Source organism: Drosophila mojavensis, unplaced genomic scaffold (assembly GCF_018153725.1).
Source record: "Drosophila mojavensis isolate 15081-1352.22 unplaced genomic scaffold, ASM1815372v1 contig_108, whole genome shotgun sequence".
Classification (NCBI taxonomy): Eukaryota; Metazoa; Arthropoda; class Insecta; order Diptera; family Drosophilidae; genus Drosophila; species Drosophila mojavensis.
The window spans coordinates 335,884-354,455 of record NW_025318636.1 but is presented as its reverse complement, the minus strand read 5'-3'; the positions used below and the strand labels follow the sequence as shown (position 1 = coordinate 354,455).

Below are 18,572 nucleotides of genomic sequence, written 5' to 3'. Positions count from 1 at the left end.
AAACTAACTGCTGATGTGATTCTAAGAATCTGCTAGAATAACCAAACTTTTAAAAACGCACATTTAGTATGGTTAAAATTTCAATTTCGGTGTATTTAAAAATATAAATTAAATAGAAAACTCATTTATAAAAATATTAAAATATTTTGAAACAAAAAAATTAACATCAGTTGCATCTATCGCCGTTAACACACTACGCCACCTCACTTTTGGAAGCTGTGCTGGCAAAACTCAAATAGATTCACTGCTGCAGCGCCATCTACCAAAACTAAACCAAACTAACAGCATACGATGCTGTTGTAGCTGCTGCACGCGCGTTTGTTAATTGGCCAAATATTTGATGATTTTTAATTAATTTTTAACTGAATGGAATTCAATGAAACTTTCAGCATATGATCTACATATTATATTGAATATTTGAGAAATTTAAAAAAAGGAAAAATCATTCACAATCAGCTGTAGTGGAATCTGACTTGAACTTGAATGTTTTTATTCGATAAAAACATAATGGGATGATTTATCGAATTCTAAAAGAAAAAAAAAATTCAAGTCTCTAGCTCTTATATCTTCGGAAATCGACGCGTTCAAACATACGGACAGACGGACAGGGCCAAATCAACTTAGTTCGTCGCCCTGATTAAGAATATATATACTTTGTGGGGTCTGCCACGCCTCCTTCTGCCGGTTACGTACATTTCAACAAAACCATTATACCCTGATTTCCCATTGAAAATGGGTTCAGTTTATACCCTGAAGGTGGAAGATCTGATATTTCTAAATAATAATAGCATTGCGAAATTATCTGCTATTCCGAAGTTATTTGAGAAAATTATAACATCGGCCTTGCAGCATTTTTGCAAATCGATTATTCAACCATCTCACATGGTTTTGTTCAAAATCGATCAACGTCCTCTAATTTACTTGAGTTTACTTCGCTTGTTAATGACAGTTTCTCTAAAAAAATGCAAACTGATGTTATTTATACTGACTTCAGTAAAGCATTTGACTCAGTACATCATCACATACTAATTCTTAAGCTTGAAGGCTTAGGATTTCACCTAGATTTGTATCTTGGATTTCATCCTATTTAATGGGTAGAACCCAAAGAGTCTTGCTGAGAACAGCTATGTCTAAACTGATCTTTGTTTCGTCTGGTGTACCTCAGGGTAGCCATTTGGGTCCATTGCTTTTTTCCCTTTTTATACCCTGAACCCATTGAAAATGGGAAATCAGGGTATAATGGTTTTGTTAAAAGTATGTAACAGGCAGAAGGAGGCGTGGCAGACCCCACAAAGTATATATATTCTTGATCAGGACGACGGGCTGAGTCGATTTGGCCCTGTCCGTGTGCCTGTCCGTCCGTCCGTCCGTATGTATGAACGCGTCGATCTCAGAAGATATAAGAGTTAAAGACTTGAATTTTTTTTCCTAGGTCCGTGTATATCACGCGCATATCAAGTTTTCCTTTTTATATCGATAACTACTTCCGATATTTTATTATCGATCAAAAACCTTACCGAAAGCTAGTTATTTAATTATATCTCCTACACCTTGAGAGCTAGAGCTTGCAAATTTTAAATGTAGACTTATATGTATTTTATATAATTTCGATGTTTGTTGTAATTTACCCCCCACCTTTATATCCACCCTCTCACCCACACCTTTGTAAAAGGTATTTCAAGTATTTCAAGTACTAGAGACTTGTGCTTTGGAATGTACATACATTTTCACCATATGATTACGCTCTGAAAGTTTCATTAAGATTGTACGTCTAGAAATTAAATTATTCAATAAATAAATTCTTATAATGTTGCCTACACTGTAGCGCAGGCCAAGCACAGTCGCTGCTTACTGCGCAGTTAGCAGAGCGCGTTCTAATGCGTGCGTGTGTATGTGTGTGTGTCTGATTAGAATATCAGATTAGAGGGTTCAGGGTATAAATAAACTTTATCGAAAATCAGTTATAAAATTATATCTCCTATATCTTTGGAGCTACAGTCTCCAAAATTTGAATGTATATTTATATGCATTTTATACAATTTCGGTTTTTGTTGAAATTTACCCTCCACCCCTAAATCAACCCCCTCGCCCTCACCTTTGTAAAAGGCGTATTTCAAATACTAAAGACTTATGCTTTGGCAAATGCACGCATATTATTGTTATAATTACGATCTAAAAGTTTCATGAAGATTGTACGTCTAGAAATTAAAGTATTCAACAAATAAATTCTTATAATGTTGCCCACACTGCAGCGCAGCCCAAGCGCAGTTGCTGCTTACTGCTCAGTTAGCAGAGCGCGTTCTAATATGTAGGTGTGTATGTATGTGTGCAGAAAAGAAGTGCAGAGTGATTAGAATATCAGATTAGATTAACAAGTAAGAAGACTCTAGTCGAGACTGCTCGACTAGGAGATACCCTGAATCTCCTAGTCGAGCAGTCTCGACTAGAGTCTTCTTACTTGTTATAGCTTCATTAGTATCTCTGACTGGTCAGACTGGCCAATAAAATACCCCCATCGGGTCGGTGTTACTATTGAAATTATATCCTGTACTTTGTTTAGGCTTTTTTAGACTCATTCACGAAAGTGAAATGAGTATATTGGTTTTGTGCAATGTCCGTCTTGCTGTCCGTCCGTCTGTCCGTCTGTCCGTATGAACGCAATCTATTTCGGCGCTATTGAACCTAGAGACTTGAAATTTGGAACACATACTCGTGTATATCTCCGATTTATAAAGTGTTAAAATTTTCCCGAACCGCCCACTAGGGGCGTGGCAAATCGGAAAATGCATTTTCCGATATACCAGAAATCATGTTTGTTAAAGAGCTAGAAAGCTGAAATTTGGTATGTAGGTCCGCGTGGAACACCCAAGATCACGAGCTATGGCGGATATATCTACGCCCATTGGGGGCGTGGCAAATCGGATAAAACTGTATCTCCTAAAGTTGTAAACCTAGAATGCTGAAATTTTGCACGTCAGCTAATGGTATGATTCTATAAAGTCTAAAGATAAAATTGAAAGTCTACGCCCATTGGGGGCGTGGTAAATCGGACCTGAAAATATAGTGATTTTTTAAATTCTCCTATATTTTGGACACTATTGATGGCAGAGACTTCAAATTTTGTATATATACTCGGATTGATCACCCAAGACCAAAAAGTTTTGTCGGATATATGTCCGCCCTCAGGGGGCGTGGCAAACCGCAAAAGTTGATATCTCCTAAAGTATAATAGCTAGAAGCTTCAAATTTGGATAGTTGAGTTACTGGTAGCCTCCTCTATCGATTCTCCAAAAAATAATTTTTACGCCTCTTTAGGGGCGTGGCATATCGAAAAATACCCTGTAATTTTCACATTTTTTGAGGGTAAGCATTCAAACTTTGCAGTTAGGGTACCGTTATCTCTTTCTAAAAACTGACCAAAAATGAGGTATCTACGCCCAGTTGGGGCGTGGCAAATCGGAAAAACCTGTATATTCTACAGTATTAGAGCGAAACTTAACTACTAAATTGTTGATGGGATGTGAATGAGTATTCCGCAGTCGGTAACGCCCGACTGCAACGTTCTTACTTGTTTGAGCGTAAGAATTAAAATTTTGCATTTAGGTAACCGGTTGCTCGTTCTAAGAACTGGCTAAAATTGAGGAGTCGACGGCCACTAGGGGCGTGGCAATCGGCATTTACAGTGCCCGTATTGCGACATTTATATACGTCAGCCATCTATTTATGCATTTGTACATATAAATAAGCTTAATAGATATTCTTAATACAAAAAGAAACATTTTTATGAATTTAAAAAAATTTAAAAGAAGCTAAAATAACAAAAATTTGCAATTTACAAAAAAGTGTTTTCCGCGGGATTTGAACTCGCACCCAACCCAAACAGCATGTTTGTCAAAATAGCTAAAATAATGGTCGTCGGCGCTTCAGCCTACAGCACCACCGCGTTTTTTCGATCAACAGTAGTTAAAACGAAATCACATTATTGTTATGACGCCACATAGCAAAGAAAAGCCAGAGTGGTGGCTGGAAATTCAAAAACAATGCAGACAAATCAATCGCAACGAGATTCTTAGAATATGCTAGAGTACGCATTTATGTGTGCATACATACACACATACAAATGAGCGCGTGTATAAGGCTGGAATGCTTGATGCTATGCGTGCAGACTTACATATATACATATGTATATATTTGCGTATATGTATTTGAGGGCTATTTAAGAAGAAACAAATTTAAACTTATAAAATTATTCGACTAAGAAAATGAAAAGTATTAAGTGCCATTCAGTCAAGCTCGCACCTTCCCAATAAAATATCTATTTTATAAAAAACGAAATAGGTATGAAAAAAAAAATAATAATAATAATAACATAGTAGAGGTTCGAACCTCCCCTACTCTAACATTACTTGCGTCGCCCTTAGCACCCGCGCCACTGCTTTGCTCGAGCAATCAGTTGCTAAAATAGAATAGCTTAATAAGAGAGCGTCATCAGACAAAACTACAGTAACGGCTAGAAAGTCCAGTGTTGAGGATAATTTGTCGAATGTTTTAATAAAGAAAGCATTTATTTACGATGGCACGTCAGTGCCTTCTTAGACTTCTTTTGCGAATGAATTTACAGAATATATATTATATTCTTATAGCTAGAGCCGCATAGCTGTGCTGCCGGTTACGCCAGCAGCAGAGCGGCTTCGTTCATATGCATATATGCTTAGGTATAAGTGTTTATATATTAGCTTAATGGTCTGGCGAGAGTCGCAGACGGAGAGGGGGTAATGTGTCCACTTGTTTACGAAACAGTCGCGCATGCAAAATATGCCGACTCAGCGGAGTTAGTGCACTGTTGAGGCCAATTCACTTGAGAGTGATCATATTACTTCTTATGTATGTATGTTTAATTGTAACAATGTATTTGTGACATTCTTTGTGTATGTAAATATATATGTTACTGAGTACAGTGAACATTTGATAAAGTGGACATACTACATCTCCCTCCTTTTGAAAAATAACGTAATTTTAATGGAGTTATTTTCTTAGTTATATTACTTATCCAAATATTTTTTTTTGTGTTTTGTTTCAAGCAGGTTGATCATTCCTGTTCTTGATTTTTTTTTACTAGTTTAATTATTTATATTTTTATTTTTGTTCTTTTTTTTTTTTGCAATTAATTGATTATGAATTAAACATTTTTAATCTATCTTTATGTACTACTTGTTTTTTATTTTTATTATTTGAAATTGTTATATTATCGTTTTTTCCTATGCTTTCTACTTTGTATGGTCCTGTATATTTAAAATCTAACTTATGACCTGTTTCGTTATTTAGTAGAACTCTATCTCCTATTTTTAATTCAAAATCTAAACTATTGCTATCGTAATAAATTTTTTGTTTTTTCTTATTTGTTTCTAGCATTAGCCTAGCTCTCTTATATGCCTGTTCTAGTCTGAATTTTGATTCCTTAGCATAGTCTTCTACATTATATAGTGGCTTAATTATATCTATGCTATTAAAATCTTTTGGCAAGTTTGACGTTTTGCCGAACACGAGCTCATATGGACAATAGTCATGTGCCATAGAGGGTGTTGTGTTAAAACAATATACGAAGTATCTTAACCATACGTCCCAATCTGTCTTATCGACTGATATATAAGATCGTATGAACTCGTTAAGTGTTCTGTGGCTTCGTTCCACGGTACCTACTGTCTGGTGATTGTGTGCGGTTGAAGTTATGTTTTTAATTTTAAGATTTTTACATAAGTCTTCAATTATTGAATTTTTATATTCTGTACCCATGTCCGTAATGAACGTCTTCATTGGACCGTATACCAGAATAAAATTTTCAAATATAGCTTTTGCTACTGTTTTCTCACTTTTGTCTTTAATTGGAATTGCTACAAGGTATTTTGTTAGATCGCAGATTAAAGTTACTGCGTATTCGTTTCTGTATTCTGATTTGGGTAAAGGACCGATCGTGTCAACAATTACCCTGTCGAAAGCTCTCTGTGGAGTTTCGGTAATAGTTAATGGAGTCTTTGTGTGTTTAGTCGTTTTAGACTTTTGACACTTCTCACATTTTTAGACTCATTCACGAAAGTGAAATGAGTATATTGGTTTTGTGCAATGTCCGTCTTGCTGTCCGTCCGTCTGTCCGTCTGTCCGTATGAACGCAATCTATTTCGGCGCTATTGAAGCTAGAGACTTGAAATTTGGAACACATACTCGTGTATATCTCCGATTTATAAAGTGTTAAAATTTTCCCGATCCGCCTACTAGGGGCGTGGCAAATCGGAAAATGCATTTTCCGATATACCAGAAATCATGTTTGTTGAAGAGCTAGAAAGCTGAAATTTGGTATGTAGGTCCGCGCCGACCACCCAAGATCACAAGCTATGTCGGATATCTCCGTCCATTAGGGGCGTGGCAAATCGGACAAAACTGTATCTCCTAAAGTTATAAACTTAGAATGCTGAAATTTTGCACGTAAGCTAATGTTTTAATTCTATGAAGATGGGAAAAAATTATATATCTACGCCCACTAGGGGCGTGGCAAATCGGACCTGAAGATATAGTGATTTTTCGAATTCTGCTATATTTTAGGCACTATTGATGCTAGAGATCTGAAATTTGGTATATATACGCGGGTTGATCACCCAAGTCCAACGAGCTATGGTAGATATATGTCCGCCTATAGGGGGCGTGGCAAACCGCAAAAGTTTATATCTCCCACAGTTTAAGAGCTAGAAGCTTCAAATTTGGATAGTTAAGTTACTGGTGGCCTCCTCTATCGATGCCCCAAAAATAATTTTTAAGCCTCTTTAGGGGCGTGGCATATCGAAAAATACCCTGTAATTTTCACATTTTTTGAGCGTAAGAATTCAAATTTTGCATTTAGGTAACCGGTTGCTCGTTCTAAGAACTGGCTAAAATTGAGGAGTCGACGGCCACTAGGGGCGTGGCAATCGGCATTTACAGTGCCCGAATTGCGACATTTATATGCATCAGTCATCTATTTATGTATATGTACACATAAGTAGGCTTATAGGCATTGATAGCACGGAAGGAAACATTTTTATAAAATTAATAAAATATAAAAAAGCTAAAATAACAAAAATTTGCAATTTACAAAAAAATGTTTTCAGCGGGATTTGAACTCGCACCCAACCCAAACAGCATGTTTGTCAAAATAGCTAAAATAAAGATCGCCGGCGCTTCAGCCTACAGCACCACCGCGTCGTTTCGATTAATAGTAGTTAAAATGAAATCACATTATTGTTATGACGCCACATAGCAAAGAAAAGCCAGTGTAGCGGCTGGAAATTCAAAAACAATGCAAAGACAAATCAATCGCAACGGGATTCTTAGAATATGCTAGAGCACGCATTTATGTGTACATACATACACACATACAAATGAGCGCGTGTATAAGGCTGGAATGCTTGATGCTATGCGCGTAGGCAAACATATATAATTATATATACATATGTATGTATTTGCGTATATGTATTTGAGGGCTATTTAAGAAGAACAAATTTAAACTTATAAAATTATTCGACTAAGAAAATGAAAAGTATTAAGTGCCATTCAGTCAAGCTCGCACCTTCCCAATAAAATATCTATTTTATAAAAACGAAATATGTATGAAAAAAAAATAATAATAATAACATAGTAGAGGTTCGAACCTCCCCTACTCTAACATTACTTGTGTCGCCCTTAGCACCCGCGCCACTGCTTTGATCGAGGAATCAGTTGCTAAAATAGAATAGCTTAATAAGAGAGCGTCATCAGACAAAACTACAGTAACGGCTAGAAAGTCCAGAAATCAATCGAAATTCTAAGAATGTGAGAAAAGGCGTGCTTCTGTCTGTACGCATAGAATAGACGATGAGTGTGTGCACAAGCATAGGAAAATCGCGCTGATCTGCTGTTAGCTTGAAGCCGGTATCCAATGTATGGATATAAATACATATATAATAAAAATCAAAATTGTATAAATTATATATGTATGTAATTTGAATGCAATAGCTATCGATGATTTTCCAATTTTAATGGCAAAATGCCGTGTTTTTTGCTGCGCACTAGACTTGAAAATTGCGCTATATACTCTGGTTGACAGCGTTTGGGCTGTGAATGAGTCTTCTGCAATCGGTATCGCCCGACTGCAACGTTCTTACTTGTTTTATATAATTCGATATATCTTTTGTCATTTTATTCCAGTGATAATGCCTTTTTATTTTGGCTATCGTTCTGGCTATTCCAGTATGACCTCCTTGTATTGGGTCGTCATGGAACGTAGACAGTATTGCTTTTTTTTCTTTATTATTATCGTTTGATAATAGGGTCACCGGCTTGAGTAGCGCTACTCTTAAAGATTTTAAATATTTATTGCCCATTAATTTAAAAGATTCTATTGAGATAATCTCAAAGATCTTTTCGCTCGGTGCCACTTTGAGTTTGCTAATATTAAGTATACCGGCTTCTGATTCAAGCCTTTGAAAGAACTGACCTAAGTCAAAAGTTTCATTGGTGTACATATTGCTAACATCAATTCTTGCGATAACACTCTTTCCTTGTTTTAATAAACATAAAGAATTTGTTATTCGCTTTTTCGTACTTCGTATACGTTGGGCTTAGAAGCATTTGGAGTCTGCTTTGCAAGACCTCCTTTTCTTTTTCTTTTCCTGCGCAGGAATTTAACTGTTTACTTTGATTTCTGGTAGTGACTTTCAGAATTTTATTATTTGTCTGTATATTTTTTAAGTCTTTTATCGTTATTCTAGATAGCGCATCGGCTACGTAGTTGTCTTTTCCCTTTAGAAATTCTACCGTAAAATTATATTCCTCTAGTTCAAGTCTTATTCTGGTGAGTTTGGAGCTCGGATTTGTCATTGAAAATAGATATGTGAGTGGCCTGTGATCTGTTTTGACAGTGAAGTGTCTACCATAAATGTATGGCCTGAAGTACGTTATTGCCCAATGTATGGCTGTTAGTTCCTGTTCTATTGTGCTTTTATTACTTTCTCCTTTAGTAAAAGATCTTGATGCGTATGCTACCGGGAGTTGAAGTCCATCTTTGTTTTGTGTAAGGACTGCTCCACAAGCTTGCTTACTGGCATCCGTTATAATGCAAAATTCTTTGCTGAAGTCTGGGTATTGGAGGAGTGTTGGATTCATTAATGCCGATTTTAGATGCTCGAAGGCGTTTTGGCAATCTGCCGTCCATTCGAATTTGACATCTTTTTTGCATAACTTTGTTATGTGACGAGAATAGTCGGCGAAGTTTTTAATGAATCGTCTGTAGTAATTACAAAAAGCTATAAATCTTCTGGCGCTGTCCGCATCATGTGGGACTGGATAATTTTGAATGACGTCGTATTTTTTGTCGTCGGGTACGATTCCTTTATCTGTGCATTTATGTCCTAAGAAAGTGACTTCATGCATAAAAAATGAACATTTTTCTGGATGTAACTTTAGGTTGTGCTGCCTACATTTCTCAAAAACATCAGTTAAGTTTTTGAGCATATGTTTTTCGGAGCAACCAATGACTATTAAGTCATCCATATAAAGGAATGCTTGAGAGGGTTCAAGTCCAGAGAATGCTATAGTCATCATTCTTTGAAACGAATTTGGCGCTATTTTTAAACCAAATGGTAACCGCGTGAAGCGATATGAACCGTTTGTTGTTGAAAATGAAGTAATATCTCTTGATCTTTCTTCGAGTTCTATTTGGTGAAAACCTGACATTAAATCTAGGCATGAAAAGAATTTCGCTCTACCTAGTTGATCTAAAATATCATCAATTCTAGGGAGTGGAAATTTATCGGACAACAATTTTTTATTGATCTGACGATAGTCAATTACTAATCGCCATTTTTTCTTTTCAGAATTCGGAAGTGTTTTCTTGGGTACTAATAACAAAGGGCTATTATAGGGAGATACGGACGGTTCGACTATTTTGTCGTCAATTAGTTTTTTGACTTGTTTCTGAATTTCTTCTTTTTGGCTGTGAGGATTTCTATAATTTTTTATATATATCGGTTCATCATCTTTCAATCTCAGTTTTTGTTTATAGAAATTATTTGTGGTCATTGGTTCGGTTTCTAAACCAAACACATCACTATATTGTACGCACAGTGACGTTAGCTGTTTATGGAATAATGGCGGAAAATTTTTTGATAGCTGGCTTAGTACAATTTTTTCTCTTTTTTCTGGAGTTGTTGTAACTACTTCGTAGTTTGAAAGTGGTTCATGTTTTAAACTATTTATGCTAATTAATTGGTCTTCGTTAGTTGTATTCAGTATTCTTAAGAATGCGTTTTGAGAATTTACTATGGTATTTGCTATGTAAACACCATGCTGAATTTCTTGATTTGGAATAAGTATACTTTCTTCTTCTGAGTTTATTTTAATGTTTCTGATTACTTGAGATCTTGCTGGCAGAATTAAGGAGTTGTTGCCAGAACTGTATGTTATTTGAACATAAATGGGATATTTTAAATTGTTTGGTCTAATTATTAGCCAGTCTTCAGTTGGATTGAAATCCAATACGCAGTTATATTTCTTTATGAAATCTATTCCTAGTATTCCATCACATGGAATAGCAAAGTTTGTATTCACGATGTGAAAATCGTGTGGAATTATATATTTTGAAGTTTGTATTTCTATAGACGTAAATCCTTTGGATTTAGTAACTTCCTTACTTATTCCTTGTATGTTAATTATATTGTTTGTTTGGATGTTTTGATAAACATCCGAATTTTCTTTTAATATTGAGATGTCTGCGCCGGTGTCGACTAAAAAGACTAATTCATTTCCTGTACTAGCGTTTGTGAATTTTACATATATATTTTTGCTGAGATTGATAGTGTGAATTTCCGATATCTTTACTGCTGATTTTCTAATGGGTTTTGTGAGTATCCCGATGTGTTTTGGGCCACCCTAACATTGTTGTTATTATTGTTATTATTGTATCGGTTATAACCGCTGTTCTGCTGGTTATTTCCTCTACTGCTTCCTCTATTACTTCTATTATTATAATTTCCTCTATTGTTTCCTCTATAGTTATTTTGATTGGTGTTTTGGTAGTTGTAGCGATCATTATTATTATTATAATAACCGCGGCCATTGCCTCTACCACGACCTCTGTTATTGAAATTACCTCGACCCCTTTGGGTGTAGAACACCGTGTTTGGATTTCCGGTCATTTCTGTACTATATTGTACATATTTGGCTATGGCATCGTTCATTGTTTTGAAGTTGCCAGCCTCAAGGATTGTTTTTAATTTACTCTGTTCGCAATTTTTAATCATTGCGTCAATGGTTTCCTTGGTACTGAATTTATCAGCATGTTCCGCTGGTAACCCTTCATCAATATACGAAGCCTCAAGAAGCCTTCGTAAATTGTCTATTTCGGTCGTGAATTTCTCGGCGGTTTTTCCTTTTTGTATAGTTTTAGATAGTTTGGCCTTTGCTACGTCGGATGTTTCACCAACTATAGTATCTTGAAGTTTTTTTATTATAGCTTTTATAGTTGTTTCGTCTTGGACTTTATATAATATTGAGCCAATAATTTTTGATTTTATTACTTCAACAGCTATATCTTCAAATGTGCCTTTTGTAAGATCTACTAACTTCAAAGCTCTTATGAATCTTTGAAGATGTATTCTTTGTCCGTTGAATTCCGGAATGGCATTTGAAATGTCCTTTATATAGGCTCTTTGATCGTTTATATTTGCCATTATGTTTATTTTTCTATCAACTATACTTGTATTAGAATCTATGTCTGAATATTCTTCTATTTCATTATCGGGTTCCGATAATGTAAATAGGGCTGGTATTGTTAGATCGTTTAGATCTTTTTCTTTTATCTGAGTTTCGGACTCAGAATCGGAATTTTCGTCAGCTGATTCTATGTTAGTGAATATACATAGCTAGAGGTGTGTTCAATACGGTTGGTATGAATATATCTAACTTATATTTTTCTTTTACGTTTATAAGGTTCGAACGTAGTTTGATCAATAGTTTTGAAATCTTTGTCCAATTCGATTTGCCAATTATTTCTCTATTGTCATTTACTAACGTTTCTTTTTGTATTGTCCTATTCTGTGTTACACATTTATAAGACTTGCTAAATTTTTCTTTTATTTCGCGTATATGGAGGCTGAGTTGTTCCCAATTCATTCTTAGGATTGAAAAGCTTGTTAGCGATGCGATCGCACCATAACTTTTTGGATTGTCCTAGTATGGGGTTATATTCACTTACAATTTTAGCCTGTAAATAAGTAATGGTTGTCGCTAAGACAAGACCTTGCTCGATTTGGGTCAGACCATCTAATGGACATGTAACACCACCGAACGTTTCCACATATTCTCCTGAGAATTCATATACGCTTATAAATTATTTGTGCTGTTGAAGCACATTTAATGATCTCACTAGGAATTCTGGCTCTCTGCTGAGTACTTGCTGACATAGGTCTCTAATATGTGCGTTTGAAATTTTAGTTATTTCCTATATACTAGACAAATATTTGTTTTTTGAGTGTGTTTTTATTATTAGACATATATAAAAGTTTTCTCTTTTTTTTTAAATTTATTCCTGTTTAGACCGTCTGTGCATTTATTTAGATCTTGTCTAGATCATTAGCTTGGCTTAAGGCCCTCTTTGTAATGCATTTGTTATGCAGCAAATATGCTTTATAAATTACATATGCACTCATAATAATGACGATTATAAACAGCAATATATTTGTTATTTTAGAGTCCACATTATTTGACTCAATTTTGTTTATTACGTTAGCAGTGGAATCCACTACCTTTGTGTCTACGAGTCCCATTTTGGGTGCTACTCCTAATTCGACTAATTTCTCTGATTCAATTTCAAATTTACTTATGCTATTACTTCGCATAGAAGTATAAAACGATAATATAATGATTCTCGATAAGGTGCATTTCTTATATATTTATTATATATATATATTTTTTTTAAATTCATAATCAACTACTTATTTTTTTTTTTTTTAATTTTTAATTTTGTTATTCTTAATTTTTTTTCACTTCGTCATTTATATTCTTTCTAATATAGTTTTCCTATTCGATCAGCGCAGTGATCTCATGTCTAATGTTTCGTATGGCTGTCAGGCCATACTCTATTACGAGCAACGCAATTATCGCTCAGTATTACAAACATATCTTTACATTTCATGACTTAATTTAATTCCTAGTTTAACAATTTTTCTTTTAAATTTAAATTTATTTTTATATATATATATAGAAATATGTTGCGCGCTCTATGTAGCGCTGCCGGCCCTATAGTACTTGGTCTGTTGGGGCGCCGGTGCAGGTTCCGCACAGGCTGTTGGGGCGCCGGTGCTGGTCCTTTTCATACATGTGTATACGCAGTGAGGCGTCTCCAGTGGTCCAGCGCAGTCAGCAGGGCATGTATCTTCCGGTTTTGTTTTGATTTCCTTTTTTTGGTGGTACTGCTTGAAATTTGATATCGTTAATAATTTTTACTTTCTTGATGCTTTTTTCGTTTGTAGAGGATGAGCTTTTATATTTTTGCTGAATCGACTCGATATTGTCGATTTCTGCTTGTATTTTATTGCCTCTTTCCCAACTTATTTTCGTGTTGGTGGCAAATAACAGCTTTAGGAGTTCGGCTTTTTTATTCTTAAGCCTTCTATTAACTCCACTGCGCCTATTTGTAGGCATAGCTCAGAGCCTCTACTCACTCAGTTGATGTTGCTGCTGTGTCTCCTGTGTCACATGCGGATGTGATGCGGATGTATTATGCCGCCAGCATGCGGCTGTTGACATTCTTGGCCTTCTCGCTGGATGTGCGCGGCTACTTGTTGTCCTCGTCGACGTTGCTGCTGTACTTCTGGGCCTGCTGCTGCTGTTGTTGCTGATGTTGTTGTTGTTGCTGTTGTTGTTGTTGTTGCTGCTGCTGCTATTGCTTGTGCTGACAATGTTGCGGTTGATGATCATATTGTTGTTCTTGTTGTTTTTGTTGATCCGGTTAGTCCTTAAAAGGACTGGTCACGGTCGCCATGTTGAGGATAATTTGTCGAATGTTTTAATAAAGAAAGCATTTATTTACGATGGCACGTCAGTGCCATCTTAGACTTCTTTTGCGAATGAATTTACAGAATATATATTATATTCTTATAGCTAGAGCCGCATAGCTGTGCTGCCGGTTACGCCAGCAGCAGAGCGGCTTCGTTCATATGCATACACTTCGCGTCATCAGGTTAGCGCCCCCCCTTACACTCATTTTCTTTTACGTTTTTCTCTTTGCCTATTGCACGCAACTTCTTGGTTTTTTTTTTATTTCATTATCATCATATGAGATGTCTCTCATACCAAAAAAAACCGCGAGTGAAAACCCGTTATGTTTTATTTTCTATTCTTCTGTATTTTCGCAAAAAATGTGTGCACTTATTTTGCGTCATCAGATTAGCGCCCCCAAATGCAATTGTAATTATCTTGCTTATTTTGGCAATTACACTCACCAAATTTTTTGTGAAGCTTAAAGTATTCAATATATTTATAGTATGGGTAAAGAAACAGTTTTATCTTTGGTTGAAAATCAAAGATTGAGGCATACTTTGAATCTAGACTATGCAACCAGAAAATTGCTGAAAAAACAGGAAAAAACAGAAATCTAAGTGGCAATTTTCTTACAAATAGGGAAAACTATGGAAAAAACTATATACGCGGCAATAATCAAGCGATTTCAGAAGGAAATAGAAGAGCATTAGTTCGAGACGCTTCGAATTCCCACGAATCGACCACCAAGATTAGGGTTAAAATCAGTGTTAGGACGAGCTTATCAACGGTCTAAAGAGCAATTAAGAAAGTTAATTACTTAAAGAAACAGAATGTAAAAAAAAAGACACCAGTCGATATGCTGAGAAAAGAAATACGCATTAATTTTGGCCGGGCGAACATGACGTGGTCTACCCAATGGCAGCATGTTGTCTTTTCTGATGAGAAAAATTGAATTTGGAAGAAACTGATGGATATAATTATTATATCCATGACCTACTCATAGAAGAACATTATTTGGAACGGTTTCCAAGCCGTTGCGGCGGGGGGGTGGTGTGGCATTGATGTAGGGTGCAATATCTTACTACAGCGCTTGTAAGCTTCAATTTTTGACATCGCGCATGAACGCATAGGACTATAACATCGTGTTTAAAACTGCTGTTCCGCATTTCTATAACCTGTCTGAAAACCGGCATTAGATTTTCCAGCATGATAATGCCCCAATTCAGACCGCCTGATCCCTGAAGTCCTGGATTCAGGGCCAAAAAATTGATCTCATGGAGTGGCCACCATACTCACTCGACCTTAATATCATTGGAAACGTTTGGGGATGGTTGGTCAGGAAAGTATATGAGTCCGGAAAGCATTATAGTACAAAGACAGAGTTAATCGAAGGTACTGAACACGCTTAATCAACCATATCCTTGAATAATATTGAACAACTTTATAATTCCATTCCTAATCGAATTTTTAAAGTAATTTCAAACAAAAAACGGCACTACGCACTACTAATATTACTTAAAAATAACAATAGCTTAAAATACAGGTGTTATTTTTGGTAATTAACTTAAATAAATTGAATTTTGCGCAGGGGGCGCTAATCTGATGACCAAATTTTTGTTACATGTTTTTTGTACATTTTACAAAAAAAATTATTAAAAAATAAGCCTTATTGTTACAGTAGCCATTCTTTTTGTATTTTAAAGAGAAATAAATGGAGTATAATGTAAAAAAATTTCAAAGCTGGAGCTCTGCTGGTTTAGATTTTATTTAGCTTTGAGGTTGAGTGTAAGGGGGGGCGCTAACCTGATGACGCGCAGTGTATATGCTTAGGTATAAGTGTTTATATATTAGCTTAATGGTCTGGCGAGAGTCGCAGACGGAGAGGGGGTAATGTGTCCACTTGTTTACGAAACAGTCGCGCATGCAAAATATGCCGACTCAGCGGAGTTAGTGCACTGTTGAGGCCAATGCACTTGAGAGTGATCATATTACTTCTTATGTATGTATGTTTAATTGTAACAATGTATTTGTGACATTCTTTGTGTATGTAAATATATATGTTACTGAGTACAGTGAACATTTGATAAAGTGGACTACTACAATTCTTAGAATATGCTAGAGTACGCATTTATGTATGCATACATACACACATACAAATGAGCGCGTGTATAAGGCTGGAATGCTTGATGCTATGCGTGCAGACTTACATATATACATATGTATATATTTGCGTATATGTATTTGAGGGCTATTTAAGAAGAAACAAATTTAAACTTATAAAATTATTCGACTAAGAAAATGAAAAGTATTAAGTGCCATTCAGTCAAGCTCGCACCTTCCCAATAAAATATCTATTTTATAAAAAACGAAATAGGTATGAAAAAAAAAAAATAATAATAATAACATAGTAGAGGTTCGAACCTCCCCTACTCTAACATTACTTGCGTCGCCCTTAGCACCCGCGCCACTGCTTTGCTCGAGCAATCAGTTGCTAAAATAGAATAGCTTAATAAGAGAGCGTCATCAGACAAAACTACAGTAACGGCTAGAAAGTCCAGAAATCAATCGAAATTCTAAGAATGTGAGAAAAGGCGCGCTTCTGTCTGTACGCATAGAATAGACGATGAGTGTGTGCACATGTATAGTAAAATCGCGCTGATCTGCTGCTAGCTTGAAGCCGGTATCCAATATATGGATATAAATACATATATATTATTAAAAGTCTAAATTTTATAAATTATATACAATAGCAATAGCTATCGATGATTTTCCAATTTTAATGGGATCATGCCCTGTTTTTTGTTGCGCACTAGACTTGAAAATTGCACTATATACTCTGGTTGACAGCGTTTGTGCTGTGAATGAGTCTTCTGCAATCGGTATCGCCCGACTGCAACGTTCTTACTTGTTTTAAATTTAAATTGCCTCTCGTATAAAATAAATAACTATCGATGATCTTCCAATTTTAATTGGATCATGCCCTGGTTTTTGTTGCACACTAGACTTGAAAATAGCACTATATACTCTTGTTGACAGCGTTTGGCCTGTGAATGAGTCGTCTGCAATCGATATCGCCCGACTGCAACGTTCTTACTTGTTTTTTTACTAAAATAGTCGTTGACTGTCGCGGAATGATGTGGCTCAGATGGTCACCCTACACCCACATAAAATTTAACGACTCTAGATTTCTGGGAAGTGTAATTTTATAACTAATTAACAAATTTTTCGATAAGAGTTTTAATCGATAACAAAATAACGGAAGTAGTTATCGTCGTTTTACACGGAAGACGTTATAAGAATAACGTGTTGGAAGCTATAAGTGGAGTCGTTATATTCTGATTCTACTGTACTTCCTTAAACTTGCTTTATGCTTATGCTTATGCTTAAACTTGGAACAGTTCTTCAAAACAGAATGCAAAGTAAATCAACCAATTTTGTCAAGATACTTATGCCGTCGTCTGTATATTAGGTTATATTTATTCTTCTTAAAATGTAATATAAAACATTTTTCGTTTACTTTTTATTTATTTAAGGATGATGCATTCAAATAATGTGCTTAGACCAAATGGTGAAAGATCCCCGAGTAGAATATCAATATATAACTACCCAGAGCATTTGAATCCATTTAATGAAGAAGACAATCACAAGCGTTTGCGTTTTTGGAACTTTTCAAAATCGAATGAATATTCAAATCGGAGAAGTTTTTCATTTGGAAATTTTCGGGATGTATGGTAAGTAACAAATGTAATTTTGATTAGTTTTGAAATGTTTTGGAGCTAGGGATCCAAAAGTTTTATTCCGAATGGTACCGTCAGTTAGGGTAGGACTGCTTTGCTATCGCTTTACCGAAAAATATTAAACCGTTTTGGGACTGCGAATAAGTATAATGTAGACGGTGGCGGCCGATTGTACGACTTTAAAATTTTATAAAGATAAATACATAACAAGTAAGAAAGCTCTAGTCAAAACTGCTCGACTACGAGATTTCCTTAACCCTTCGAGCAAGTGATATAGTGATACAACACACACACGGATGGATGGACTATCTTCATGAAACTTTTAGATTATAGATATGCACATATTTGCCAAAGCACGAGTCTCTAGTATTTGAAATACGTATTTTACAAACTTAAGGGTGAAGGGGTGAATATAAGGGTGGGGTAAATTTTGACCAAAATCGAAATTCTATAAAGTACATATGAATATACATTTATAATTTGGCGACTCTAGCTTTAAAGATGTAAATTTATTACTGGCTTTCGACGTTTTTAATTGATAACAAAATAACGGGGCAAGTTATCGATTTTCCAAAGCAAAACTCGATATGCGCGTGGTATACACGGACAGGAAAAAAATTTTAAGTCTCTGAGATCGACGCGTTCAAACACACGAACAGAGCTAAGATCAAGAATATATATATTTTAAGGGGTCTGCCACGCCTCCTTCTGCCTGTTACTTTTAACAAAATCATTATTCCCTGATCTCCCATTTTCAATGGGTTCTGGGTATAAAAATATGTATATGTT

At 35.6% G+C, this 18,572-nt stretch overlaps 2 protein-coding genes across 7 annotated transcripts in view; one reads left to right on the top strand and one right to left on the bottom strand.

The window, feature by feature from the left end:
* Window positions 1–18,572, top strand: part of LOC6578187 (ras guanine nucleotide exchange factor Q) — a 44,606-nt gene that overhangs the window by 3,752 nt on the left and 22,282 nt on the right. For 5 of the 6 annotated variants that reach the window (XM_015166079.3, XM_015166080.3, XM_015166081.3 and 2 more), the window contains exon 2: window positions 17,580–17,777. In XM_015166079.3, the coding sequence (XP_015021565.1) occupies window positions 17,580–17,777 (198 nt within the window). Of the gene's footprint in view, window positions 1–17,579; window positions 17,778–18,572 lie in introns of those variants that run through there. The other variant, XM_032728587.2, reaches the window with a different exon arrangement.
* LOC122757718 (serine/threonine-protein kinase pakE-like) lies at window positions 13,024–14,201 on the bottom strand. Its single transcript, XM_044010948.1, has 2 exons — window positions 13,728–14,201; window positions 13,024–13,475 (listed from the first exon to the last, which is right to left on the bottom strand). The coding sequence occupies exons 1-2, from the start codon at window positions 13,981–13,983 to the stop codon at window positions 13,423–13,425; spliced, it is 309 nt and encodes a 102-aa protein (XP_043866883.1). The 5' UTR covers window positions 13,984–14,201; the 3' UTR covers window positions 13,024–13,422.